General features: G+C 37.3%; 1 protein-coding gene across 3 annotated transcripts in view; it reads left to right on the forward strand.

The window, feature by feature from the left end:
- nphs1 (NPHS1 adhesion molecule, nephrin) overlaps nucleotides 1-14,631 on the forward strand; it is a 94,650-nt gene that overhangs the window by 14,763 nt on the left and 65,256 nt on the right. For all 3 annotated transcript variants that reach the window (XM_079609439.1, XM_079609438.1, XM_079609440.1), the window contains 2 exons: nucleotides 4,409-4,603; nucleotides 8,440-8,562. In XM_079609439.1, coding sequence (XP_079465565.1) covers nucleotides 4,409-4,603; nucleotides 8,440-8,562 — 318 coding nt within the window. The remainder of the gene's footprint in view (nucleotides 1-4,408; nucleotides 4,604-8,439; nucleotides 8,563-14,631) is intronic.

Genomic DNA, 14,631 nt, shown 5'->3' on the forward strand with positions numbered 1-14,631 from the left:
TGTCATTTAAGATCCATTTTGGGTTCCCAAATAACCTTTTGGTGAAAGGTTCTTAAAATGTCTATTTACATTTGGCATCGATGGCTCCATGAAGAACCTTCAACATCAATGGAAATGTTCTATTAGCCAAAAGACTGACATTTGGAAAAATGTTCTTTAGATTATTAAATTGTTCTTCACACTGAGAAGAAAATGGTTCTGTTAGCTGTTCACTGAAAGGTTCTTTGGGGAAATAAAAAAATGGATCTTCTATGCTATGGCATCACTGTGAGAGTATTTGAATAATTGAATGTTCCACAAATAATCTTTTAGTTAACAATTCTTAATATATATATATATTTTTTCAAATTTTGAAGGACATTTTAATAATCTAAAGAGCATTTTTTTAGTGCAATGGAAAGGTCCAACCTGATCTTACGGCAATTCGTACGAATTTCACGAGGTGGCTAATCCGTACAAATTCATACGACCTCACTCGTACGAATTTGTAACATTTTTGCTAAATCGTACATATTTTACGAGTTGGCAAATTCGTATGAATTCGTACGAATGACCTGACCCCGCCCCTAAACCTACCCGTCACGTGGGTTTAGACAAATCGTACGAATTCGTACGAGTGAGGTCGTACGGATTAGCCACCTTTTAATCACTCGTACAAATTCGTACGAATTGGTCGTGAGATAGCGTTGAAAGGCCCCATGTATGGTAAAGGTTCTTCATGGAACCAGATGCCTGCTTTTTGAACCTTTATTTTTAAGAGTTAATCTGAAATCAAATAATAGCTTTGCATGAGAAACAAATAGAAATATATATTTTATTCAAGTTTCTTCACATATTAAATGTGTTTTCCCCCATTTAGTAAAAGTCAAGAGAGTCCAATGATGTTTGGACTACATTTAGTTCTTTTAAGTATGATTTTTTGTGAAGAATGTAAGTCATACAGGTTTGGAAAGAGGTGAGTAAATGATGATATAATTTTCATTTTTATGTGAACTTGTTCTTTGAGTTGTTATTCATTGATAATGGTGAAAGAAATCCCAGAATTAGAATTTTTAGGCACACTGTTCCTTTAAATCTCAAATCACTATTAGATATCACATTCTTTTAATTAGGTACGATCTCCCACGCTGAGTTTCCACAATTGCATGCCTGATGTTACACAACGGGGTCGTCGGAGAGTCATCGTCAGTGTTATGTCCCGTTAAATCATGTTTATGACAGGTACAAGCCGACTCCATTCGAAAGAATGATCAGCAGATGGGTGTCACACAAATCATAATGCCACAGCCCAAGTGGTGAGGAAATAGGCGCCTTTTTGTAGCCCAGCCATTATTCTTCTGGGTGGATATTAGCCGTAGGTGTATTGACAGCTGAGAAAACAGCAAGGGGATTTGAGATCTCTTCATACCTTCATTTTTCCCTGCTCTCCTTCTCACCGAGGAGAGATTTAATTCTCGGTAATTACTTTATTGACTCATTTGCAGAGCTGAATTGGCTCCAATCTGTCGTCAATAAAACACAGAGATGAGGAACAGCACAGTAATGCTTAAGTACAACATCATAGTGGGAGGCACATTTTTCTTCAACGGGGAGAGTGTCACGCCAGCCCTGGTAAATCAGCATCTAGATGTGACAATCTTACAGAAGGCATAACATTATTTATGGTACTCTTAATCTTATGATAATCTTATGCAGAACCATTGAGCAAATTCACTAAACAGTTGCACCAAATTTAAGATATTTTGATATAAAAACCAATGTCCTATTCTCTTTCAACGTGCAAACCATTTTTATTTTTTATTCACATTTGACTCTTGGCAAATATACACTGGTTATAAAATGATTTTTTTTCCCTAGATAAGGACATTTGCTCAATGGTTCTGCATAAGATTATCATACGATTAAGAGTACCATAAATAATGTTATGCTTTCTGTAAGATTGTCACGTCTAGATGCTGATTTACCAGGGCTGGCGTGACACTCTCCCCGTTGAAGAAAAATGTTAACTATGAAGAACTAATGGGTTTAGTTATCAACTGGAATTCAACGAAAACTTCTATAACATACAGCCATATAAATATGATTTGAATATTGGTGGAATACGTGAATGATGTATGTCCCAAATTAAAATAATTTACTGAAGCATTCAGTAGCAATCAAAAGTTTTTTTTTATATGGCACAGGGCTCAATGCTATAAGGATTTTTTACTTTTTACTTGCCCTGCAAAAATTCACTGGCCCTACCACAGGAAAATTAATAAATAAATGAATAAAATCTACTTGTTGTTTTCGTTCTTTTTTACCCATAACTTAAAAAAAATAAGGTGATGACACCAAAAACTACTATCCTAACTCAAATCAATACAACTCAATTAAAAAAGTGATACAGACAAGTAAACTGTCATTAATAATTAAGAACAAATAAACAAAATGATGGGCAATAGCTCAAATAATTACAATATAGAATAAATAAACAGTGCTTTTCAGGGTTTTCAGGAAGGTCTAACTTTCGCACCTTCTTGCGCTTGAACGGACATATTCACACATAATTATGTCAAAATGTCAGAATTACCGAGTATCCTCATCAACATAGTCGGTTATGTTTTAAGTGAATGTGAACAGTTGATGTAAAATCCTTGTGTAACAGTATGTTGGATCCCTGCTGCTCTTAAAGTGACAGCAGCCTAATAAACATGATACTACAGTCTGTTTTTAAATGTTAATCAAACAGCAAAAGACAAAAACATCACTCACTCACTCACTGAGTAATCTGTATTTCATTTATACAGTGAAAATTATACAGTGCTATTTAACATTTGGTTATTCAATTTCTACATGAAAACTCAATTCGGGACTCGCTGTGTGAAAAGATTTGTGTGTGCAACACACATTCGAAGTGCGCGCTCAAGAAAGCACACAAAACTTCTTACACAGCGAATACCAAAATGAGTTCTCTTTCACGTATTCTTGCACTTAAAACATGATGATACATTTTTGACAATGTGACAATGCAGCAGCAAATAAAGATTCCAAAAGGGGGGGTTAGCAGTGATGCCATAAAAAGAAAAAATGTTGGGTTCATGTAAAGAAACTTTTTCCAATATAAAGAACATTGTGTGAAGGAAAGGTTCCATGGATGTTAAAGGTTCTTTATGGAACTAATGCCAATAAAGAACCTTTATTTTTAACAGTATTTGTAATAATATTTTTGTGAATTTGGAGGCAAAGCTCACTATCACTGTTAGTTAAGCCAGTTAGAAAATATTGAGAACCAGATTTGAACTCACATCGGCTGTAAGCACCACAGCTCAAGAGTTTTCAAGAGATGGAAACTTGAAGGGGCGTTCATTTATCTTTGCCATTTCAAACCTCCTGAAGAAAAGAAATCTCTTACCACAGTTGTTGACCTCTGATACAATGGCAGAGGATATTTAAATAAGATTTGAATAGCTCTGGTAAAGCAACCAGGTTGCTATGTGTGTGTGTATATAGTAGATATGTAGATTATAATATTGAGTTATGTAAGTAAGTATTTAACTAAATATTTCACAATAAAAAAACATACATGGACTTTCAGTGAATCTTTTTCTCCTCCAGTCTGAATGAACTGATTCATTAGAATTAATCAAATTTCCCAGTGCTACAAAGTGCTAGATTACATACAAGTTATAGTCCATTACTGATTGCAAATTAGATGATAATAATATTTCAAATATATTAAATTTTTTTACGTTACGTCAGGGTTTGCGGTTGCGGGTGAATTGCGTGGAGGAACTGCAGTGATTTCGTAAGTTGATGAAAAGACAATAAGTGGGCTTTAAATATAAATTTAAAACTAAAATAAATAAATAAAAACAAAACAAAAAAACATATAAATTTTTTTTTCGAATATTTTACTTGCATGTACATCAGGGAACCATGAAAATGTGCATGTTTATGTTAAATTATTGTCTTAATTTTTTAATGTAGCTAAATATTAGGGCAAAGAGGTTCGACTGAAAAAAAAGGGAATGTATTACGTTTATGAATTTGTGTATTTTTTTAAAAAAAACTCTACTTTTAGTTAGTCAGTTCCTGCAAATATGTTTTCAGCCTTCAATGGTTAGTTCACCCAAAGATGACCAGCGTCGGCCAATAGTGCTGCGCTGTTACAATTAGTTTCAATTACAACAGAAGCCTATGGAGGAGTGAGAGAGCTCTCAGATTTAATCAAAAATATCTTAATTTGTGTTCCGAAGATGAACGAAATTCTTACGGGGTTGGAACAACATGAGGGTGAGTAATTACTGACAGAACTGACCCTTTCAGCAATAGAAGCTTGTGTCGGAAATGAAAGATTCCTCCATCCTAACCTTGACTCCGTCAACCCCCCCATTTTCTTCTGTTGTCTTTCTTCTTTTTTTTGTAGGTGTGTGTGGGCAGCAGGCATTCAAGACGGAGCCACGTAATGTGACGGTCAGGGCGGGGGCCACATCTCTGCTGAAGTGTGAAGTGCTGAGGGCCTCAGGGGCCGTGCAGTGGGTTAAAGACGGGCTGCTCCTGGGACCTCAGAGATCGCTGCCTGGCTACCCACGCTACAGCATGACAGGAGACCAGCAGAAAGGTGAGAACTCGGAGGGATGGAAAGAATGACATGCGGTGATTAAAAACAAACGTCTACGAGTTGCTGAAATGTTTGCTGACATGTTGTTAGATGTGCATGAGTGAGCAACTGTCCCCAAAGAGTACAAGAATGCGAAACTGTTCTCGAAACAGCTAGGGTAGAAAATGTTACGGCGCATTTTATAAACTTGGCTAAATCAGAGAAAGTATATTTTTACTTGCTTGCTTATTTAATTAGTGGATCTCACAAAACCTGCACAAGTCACATTTCAGCCTAAAACAACTCAATTGGAAAATGTTGCAGGACAATTTATAAACGTGGCTAAATCTGTAAAAAGTAAACGGGAAAAGCAGAAAGTTGCGTTCTGCGCGTGCCCACATCTAGTGGCTCTCAAGTCACTCGCACATGCGCTGTTGTACACGCTCCATCCGTGCGGACACAAACATTGGGCTGCACATGGTCAGCATGCGTAAACGTCCACGGACCCTCCTGATGACAAGTGATGTCACTTAGAGACAGTGCGCGAACCGTCGTGGAATGCGGACGGCCGAAGTATACTTTGGCCTTAAATCTCGCAAAACCTGCCCATGTTACATTGTGGTATATGGAGCTGCCTGAAGTGTACATATGAAGTCAACAGGGGTCTAGTAGTAGGGTCTGTCCATATAAACTTCCCTCGTCCACTTCACGAAGTGAAACGCACTTCAAAATGGCGGCAGGGATTCCCCCGAGGGGAAGTGCTTAGGGAAGTTCGCAAGTGCATAAGCCCATCCTAGGAGAGAAAAAGTAATGCAAAAGTAACGTAACTCATTACTTTCCATAAAAACTAACTAACACAATTAGTTACTCTTTTAGCGAGTAACGCAATATTGTTACGCATTACTTTTAAAGCACTATACAGTATGTACTCAGCCAGTGTATGAACTTTATAATGTTTTATTATTATTATTTATTTTATTTTGTCATTCAGCGTCAGTCTGATAGCTCCTCCCCCTCCACGACGTATTTAAAGGTGCGACAGTTGAGTGCATGAAGTGTCCAACATTCCACACCTCATTCTTTTCAGTTAATTAAGTGCATCATCCGTTTAAAGTGTACTTTTTTTCTAAAAACATCATAGAATAGTACATACACAAGTATACAAATTGGGACACACTTTTTTTTCTTCTTGATTTTGGAGTGAAATTCGACCCATAATGCTCTTGACAGATTTTGTGAGATTACCATTAATACATGGAAGGGGGTGTTTTTTTTATTTCGGCGTGAAAGATTATTAGCATGAATCATTAGAAAATGTTTTTCTCATAATCTGTAGAGGGCTATAGATGCCTCAGTCTCAATTTCTAGTTTAGATGCAGCCTTCCTCATCAAAATGCGCTCAGCTCTCTTAAAAACAGCTTAGCGAGATGCTATCAAAGGGGTTCTAATTTAAGCACCGGAGACAGATTTAAGAAATTAGCTCTTTTTATTTTTTAAGAGAGCAAGTGAGAGGACTGCAATACCCCCTGAAATCCCCCCCCCCCCCACACACACACAATTCCCTTACAAATAAAATCATTAATATAGATAAAATCATCCCTGTAATGTACATTGAGATCATTGTGCAGTGGGCTGAGGCACTGAATAACCTATGATACTTGGCCAGTGTGCATTTCATATAAAAAAGCCAATTAAAAGACAAAAACATGTCCCGAGCAAATGCTTCTCTTTATAGAGAATAGCAAGAGAGAGGCAGTTTGTTCCATAGGCAAGTACAAATGCTTAAAAAATGCTTACGCTCTTCAATGCTACCGCTTGTGCCGCCAGGCATTGATAGCATGACGGATAAAGAGTGCCATGTAAGGGACAAATGATATCATAAAAAGACACGCTGAAAGCATCTTTAATGTTAACCCTGCCAACCTTAATCTACTGATACGCAGCCGCGTATCCACATGAGTTCACGCAAACGGCGTGACAAACGGTAGGTGCTCGCACACTCTCGGATACATTGCAAAAGGAAATGAGTGAGAGAGCGGGCCAGAGAGATGCCAGAGTTATGAAGGCATAATTATTGGACTTCTTCAAACACGCACTCGCAAACACCCTGAACTGCAACACCGCGGCAGCGTGTTCCGAGTGCAATTTCAAGAGAGTGGAAAATCATTAATGATCTGAAAGTGGTTTCCTTTCCTTCTATGATCACATAGATCTGAAAATTGCTGCTGGTTGGTGTTAATTATCCTGCCATCCTGGCTGACACCTCCTTTTTTCAGCCGTGGAAGTTGTCATATCAGGATACTATTTTCTGCATGTTGGTTTTCTTCAGAGGGGAGGAGAAAAGGAAAAAGGAGCAAAAGAAAAACGTTCAAAGCTCGAACAGCTTGCATAAACTTTGCAGGAGCAGCCATTAATCCTGGCAGAATGGTAGTTGAACAAACAACCCCTTGGTGGCACAATATTCTGCTAGTAAATAACAAGCATCTTGCACACAAAGGAATGATGTTGAAGGGCTGCATCAAACAGAATGAATCACGTTCTTCTCTCCACAGTGTTCATAGCTAATTGGGACCGTTAATTTGAGATTGCATACAAATTTAGCACTGCCATTTGACAATCGTAATTTCTTTACTCTGATTTGTTTCTAGCTAATTATAAGTGGATTTCAAGAAGCATTTGATCATGCCAAATCTCCGAATTCTTCTTAATGGTGGGAACTCTAGCAACTCTTGAAAAACCCAAGACATCAATCAGCGCATACGTTCAAGTAATATTCTGAGTTAAATTAAACTGTACGTTTGCAAAAACAACAACAACAACAAGCACAATTGCATTCTGAGATGGGGTTTATTTGTGGAAATAATATTGTTATTCAGCAAGGATTCATTGAATTGATCGAAAGGCACAGTAAATTCTTTTACAATAAATTATTTTTCAAATACAGTAGTGGCCAAAAGTGGTGTCTGTAGGGGATATTTGTAAAATACTTGAAACTTCAGGTGCTATTAAACAATCAAAATATGAGGACTATGTTATATTTGGAAGAAAATACACTAAACTTGGTTGAGGTATTAAAATGGCAAAATTATTTGACAAGAAACGCAAACACCAGCATATAATTAAAATGGGTTTTATTGTATTATGCAAAAAAGGCATTGAAAAACAAAACTCACAGGAAATAAAGCATTCATAATGTAATCAGTTATTCATATTTTGTTGGTTCTCCCCTTGTATTTGATTATGGCAGCCATTCTCCTGGGTATTGACTTACTAAAATGTGCGCATGTATCGTGCTTAACTTCTTTCCAACTCTCCTTAAGTTCTACCCAAAGTTGAGCTTCATTGGAAGACCTGTATCACAATTCAGGTTTATAACTTCCCATACGTTTTCAATGGCTTTAAGGTCAGGGGACTGAGGAGGCCATTTGAAGACTTCAAAATGCTCAGCCTGATCACTTTCATTGCGCTTTCACTGTGTGTTTGGGATCGTCATCATCTTGGAAAAATACATATTTGATCTCCAAACAGATCCTCCATACTCGGCTACACTGTGTTCAGCAAGGATTCACAAATATTGGTCACTTTTAATTTCAAGTTGACTTCAGAGTATTGTGTCTAGCACTTTTGAAACCGCCGTACATTCAGCCTATTCTCCAAACTGAATGCCCGGATGAAAATGTTTCTGTAGTACTCAACAGCATTACAAATGATACCAGTAGAGCTTAATAAGTCTCTGAATATTTATTCTATATTGTCAAGTCTCTATTCCGAGCCAAGAAGTCATTGAAACATTAAATTGCTCTCATATTCATTTCTTTACGCCTCATATTTTCTCCTCTGTCTGCTTTCTCTTACAGGCCAGTACCATCTCCAGATTTTCAACGTGAGTTTGGAAGACGACGGCAGCTACGAGTGCCAAGTGGGGCGGTCCGTAAGCAGCCGCGCCATTGTGTCCCGCACAGCCTGGCTCAATGTGCAGAGTAAGCAAACCATTCTTTTACCACCGCGCAAGGAAGGGGGTGCAAATGGGGAAAAGACGGCGCACACGGGACAACTTTAGCCATGACAGATCGCTCAACCAGGGCCGCTAATGGCTGCGCACGCACTGAAAAGGTGACACTCGGTGGCAAACCTAAGCCTGTCACTATAGCCACATTCAGGGTACTAATGAGCCATGGAGTTTCTCTGCAGTGTGGTGGAGAATCCCTTGTGCTGCACTTCAGATAAAGTCCCATTGGTCACAGGTGTATGACAGCGGTGATGGCTCGCATTAGTGATGTGGCCAATTAGTCAGCGCGCTTGGCCACAGCGGATAGGGCACTTATGGCGGGCAGCATCTGAGACTTACCTATACCCGAGGTTCTCCTGCTCATGGGTGATAACTTTTTTCTTTTAATTTAGTGTCTTTTTTAAACTCCACTGTGAAATATAACATGTCCAGATGGGTTTCGCTTTGTCCTTTGCTGTAGAAACTTTTACGAAGGTAGTCAAGTTAAGAGTTGCTAAGGTTTTAGAGAGAGAAATTAAGATTTGGAAAGAGCAAAAAAGTAGCACGTTTTGACCAAGTGATATAATAATAAATAATAATCAACATATTTTATATAATTGTATTAATATAATTATTTTATAATAAGAGAATTTTTTTATAAAATAAATACTTATTATTATAAAAATTTATGAAAATTAAAAATAAATATTTTATTGCATTTTTTTTTAAGTAATTATATTTATATAACTTGTCCAGACATCAAGAATCTTTCGCTTTGTCCTTTACCGATTTTTTATTTATTTATGAAGGTAGTCAAGTTAAATGCAGTTAATGTTTTAGAGAGAGAAACGAAGATTTGGAAAGAGCAAAAAGTAGCACGTTTTGACCAATGAAATCAACATATTGTATAAAATGTTATTAATATTATTTTATAATAAGAGAAAAATAAAATAAAATAAATACTTATTATTATAAAAAGGTTTTTTTAAAGTTTTTTATATTTTATTGCAGTTTTTTTTAAGTAATTATATGTATATAACTTGTCCAGACATCAATAATTTTTCGCTTTGTCATTTACTGAAAAAAACTTTTATGAAGGTAGTCAAGTTAAATGCTGTTAAGTGTTAGAGAGAGAAAAGTTTTGGAAAGAGCAAAAACAAACTGTAACTTTTTTATTAAAAATTATATTTTTTATAAAATACACTAAAATAAAATAAATTAAAATTATTATACAAATAAATCTATATTTTAATAAATTGTTTTGTCATTTATTATTGCATTTTTTAAAAATGTTTATACTTATAAAACTGGTCCAGTCGAGTTTCACTTTGTCTTTTGCTGTAGAAACTTTTATGGAGGTAGTTAAGTTAAGTGCTGCTATGGTTTTACAGAGAGAATGGAAGATTTGAAAAGACTTTTGGACCAACAAATAAATTGAAATTCTTACCATAGTTTTGAGTTTCGGGTTCAGTGCAATATCAGTTTGTGACTTGGCTATGATTCTCTTTGTATTGTGTGAACCTTTGAGGCCGAATTGTCTTCGAGAATACCTGAAGGAAATGCATTGACATCACAGGGAAGGAGTTTGACTTTGTGTCAAATTGATTTCAGTGAAAGATGCTGGTAGTTATTGGTTCAATCCTGTGCAGCTGTTCTTTCCAATCAGAGTTCAATTTGAGGATCTTTGGAGCCGTTTCAACATGTCAATTCCTTAAGCACTCAAGCTCTGAGGATGTTATTACTCAACCGTTCTTGACTCGCTTCGATTCGAACATGACCGGAAGACAGATTCAGCGAGGTGCTAGCTTGAGAAAAGCTCTCATTGTATCATTGAGAGAGTGAGTTGTCGAATCTATTACTATGACCCGACAGACTGATTCAAAAATGAATCGTTCAGTCTGATTTGAGTGCATTGTACAATGACTAACTGAAAAGAATGAATCATTCATGAATTGTGTCTATACTAATCTGTTGTTATTTCTTATGAGAAAACTTTTTTAATTTGAATGCCATTGGGTTGGATTGATGCAGTGTTGAAGTTCCACTTCGAAAGGGAAATTAGTTTTCAAATCATAGGCAAAATCAAGATTATTAAAGTGATTTCAATCGACATTTTCATCTGTTTCTCACACAAAGCTAGTGCACAGCTTCAAAAGTGTTAATGCATGTCATGTTGTATGTTTTTATGATGGCGTTTGTTCTTTTTGGAACTCCACAGACGTGGTTAGTTACTACGAACTGTTGCTGTATGGGGGAAAAAGATGCATGAAGGCTCTTCAAAAAGAATTGCCTTTTGTTTAACTTAGAAAAACATGAGGGGAAAAAAAAAGTAATGACATATACCTTAAAGGTTTGCTATTCCATCACTTTTCGTAGTTTAGGCATGCATGTATACATTTGTTTGTAGTTTATTGCTTGTGTAACGTACCTTTCAAGATGAATCTGAGGTGTCGTGTGGCAGATGGATGTTACTGAGCATGGTCACTGGTCCACGTCACATCACTGTATCATTCTTTCACTTTCTAGGCTTCGCTCACAGTCACACTCTGCAATGCATGCGTAATCCTCCCTGTTTCACACTTTTTTTTTTCTCCAAACTATCTATCCATCTATTGCTCAATCCCTTTCAGTCTCTGACTTTTGCTTTCCTTCCATCCCTTCTGCCTCCTGTGGTGGGAGCCGGCCCACATGTCTAAGGCAGGGGGTCTTGAAAGCCCCTTTTCTTCACCAGTCATCAAGCGTTCACTTCCTCTTCTCTGTGTGTGTGTGTGTGTGTGTGTGTGTGTGTGTGTGTGTGTGTGTGTGTGTGTGTGTGTGTGTGTGTGTGTTTGTAATGGAGGGCGGTTGCTGTGGTGACTGCTTTTCTTTTGCCTGGGAAGCAGCAGGTTTTATTGACAGCGATGAAAAAGAGAAAAGACAAGAGAGTGAAGATAGTTATGGCTGTAACAGAATCTCAGTTTCACACACTTACAGAAACAAACACACACACACATGCTGCTGCATCAACAGCAGCAGGCCTGAGTCACTCATTTATCACAATCAACAGATTGTGTTTGCACTTTTAATAGGACTGTACATTTAATATATTATTTTAGTGTGTTTTAATTATTCAAAAATAACAATAAAAAGAGTCAGAATATATTGTATATGATTTAATTATTATAATACTTTTATAAAAAAAAAAAATCCAAATATTATAAAAAAATACATATATATATATATATATATATATATATATATATATATATATATTAATTGCATTTTTATAGAATTATATTTATAAATGTATAAAATTATATGATTATATATAAATATATATATTTTTCTAACAATGCAACAAATATTGCAATTATGCCTTCTGAACTTAAATTTCCTGATACGATATCCAAATATGATTATAAAATCATACATTAAAAACTTGATATAATTTATTTTTATATAATTCATCCAATTTCATATTTATTTGTTTAATATATATAATCAGAACAATTACAAATATGTTACAATATAAAGATCCAAAGATGATGAAGAGTAAGACTAATACTAAGTGATTTAAAGATAAAATAAACTCAGAATATTCCAGTATGCTCTAGACACAAACAACAACCCACCAACAACTGAGGTAAAAGGGAACTTAAGTATACAGTGATAACGAACTCAATTACGAACAGATGTGATGATTAAATGAATATCCATGGTAACAAACAAGTGGTGGGAAATATAAACAAAGACAACAGGAAATAATAAGCAAACTAAAAGTTCATGAGAATGAAAACTAAACTGACAGATCATGACATTGCACCCCCACTGAGAAGGTGCGAGTTCAGGCCGTAACTGAAGAGGTGAGGGAGGAACGGCGGGGGCTTAGGAGGTGGACGAGAAGATTGCGAAGGGCTGGTGAGAGGAGACGGATGAGACCCTGGAGGCGATGATGGTAGTTGCCTGGTGACCGAGAGGAGCCACGGTGTAAAGGTGACCTCCGACATCCGGGTGACGACCGACGGAGATGGAGACGATGTCAAAGGATCCCCGGGCGCAGACGAAGAGCTGATTGGCTTGAGTGACACCACTGGCTCTGGAGACCATGGCGAGGGTGCGACGACGAGCGCTCGAGGTGGAGCCAGAGTGTCCGAGGACTAAGGCTGAGCCGGTGTGACTCAGGACAGAGGCAGAGCTGGAGGGAAGGAGGAACCCGCTGTAGCCGTAGGGTTGGAGGGACTGAGCGCAGTGGAAGTCTCTGAAGTCCGTGGCTGAAGTAGAGTGACGACTGACCAAGGGGGAGCCGCAAAAGTCGAGGGTTTCTGGTGGAGCCGAGGGCAGGAGGAGCCAAGGCGGATCCGACAGGTCGATGGGCCGAGGTGGAGCGAAAGGATCAGAGGCTGGAGGCGGAGCCACAGAATCTTCTCGCTCGGGTGAGTCTGGCGGTCGCACGGCCCACGGCTTCACAGCACAGCAAGGCGTTCCCGGGGAAAGACGAAGGTGATCAAGAACAGTAATTCCCATTCCCAAAAGGTCAACTAAACAGTCTCAGTGCGGTCCTGAAAAAGCGATGTTTCAGGACAAACCGATAAATTACAGTTCATAGAGTTGTCTCGAAACAGCGATTTCGATTAAACAGATATTTCACAGTCCATACCAAGTTTCAGTGCTGTCTTGAAACAGCAATAATGATTCAGAACAAAGATAATACCAGGTTGGATATGGTGGGAGGCAGTACCTGGAAGAATCAATATGTTCAATGATAATTTAATAATACATTTTTATTTAGAAAATAACAAACAATATATTGACTATTCAGGTGACTATTTGTAATGTCTATTTGTGGTTTTACTTATCTGCTACAACAACGTAGGCTAATGCTTTATCGTACTAACTTAACTTCAGGGTTTGTTAATTGCCATTCAATTCATTTGATTACAATATGTATTTGAGCCCGATAGTCTGCTTATGTGAAAGATGCATCACTCCATTTGACTTTTTGTTTAGTGTTTCCATATATAACTGAAATATTATAGGCTAATTTTTGTTTATGTGATGTTTTGAAATGGACATTTGCAAATGTGAGTGCTGAAGGCAGCAGTATTTTCCCATCCATTACCTCACCATTGCACCCATTCGGGGCTGGATTTTTGCTGTGTCTGCTTCTAATCTACCTCAGTAAATCCAATCCAAATGGCATAATGTCTTTACAGAGGGGAGTGGTGAGGTGGGGGAAAAAAGAGAGAAGACTGAGCGAGAGACTAAAAGATGAGGCAGGGTCTTAATTGGATTCCCTATGTCCATGTGATATGTTTTATAATGGCCTAATTCAAGATGAATCACCCTTGGCTCGCTAGAAGCTAAGCGCGTGGCCACAGCGTCAATAGCTATCTCCACAGGCACTGCCGTGAAGCTTTCTCAAGGCTTCGGTGTGTGTTTTTCTTCTCTGTCGCACATAGACAGAAGATAACCATGGCTGTCACTTCAAGTGGCACCTTATAATCCTGAACAATAATGCGGCCATGTCCTTTTTCTCCTTTGATCCTGACTATCCATCCTAGCAAACCATTGTTAGCATTTCACAAATACAACCAGGTTCAAATCTGGCACAAAATCTTATTTTCGCCTGTGTAAAATGATTAATTTTAAAAACCTTTTCCCGTCTTACAGTTAAAAATACCACTTTATACCTCACAATTGTGACTTTAATTCCCATAGTTGCGTCTTTATCTCACAGTTGCAAGTTTGTTTCTTGTAATTTATCCGTGCACTTGTTTTGTGTGATTGTATTTTACATTATGAACATTATATATATATATATATATATATATATATATATATATATATATATATATATATATATATATAGTAATATATTTTGATAAAAGGGCTGCCATCGATTTTTCTAGTCAACTAGTAGTCGTTCATTTTAGCCATTAGTCGACTAATTGCACGCTTGTATTAATTTAATTACTTAAATATGTACTAGGGGGAATACTAAACGATAACGAGCCTTTATATGGGTATAAAGCTTGCTGCAAAAGCAAAAGTAATAATTATGAATGTGTCGGAAAAAAACAGC

The sequence above is a fragment of the Phoxinus phoxinus genome, assembly GCF_949152265.1.
Source record: "Phoxinus phoxinus genome assembly, chromosome: 4".
NCBI classification, from domain to species: Eukaryota; Metazoa; Chordata; class Actinopteri; order Cypriniformes; family Leuciscidae; genus Phoxinus; species Phoxinus phoxinus.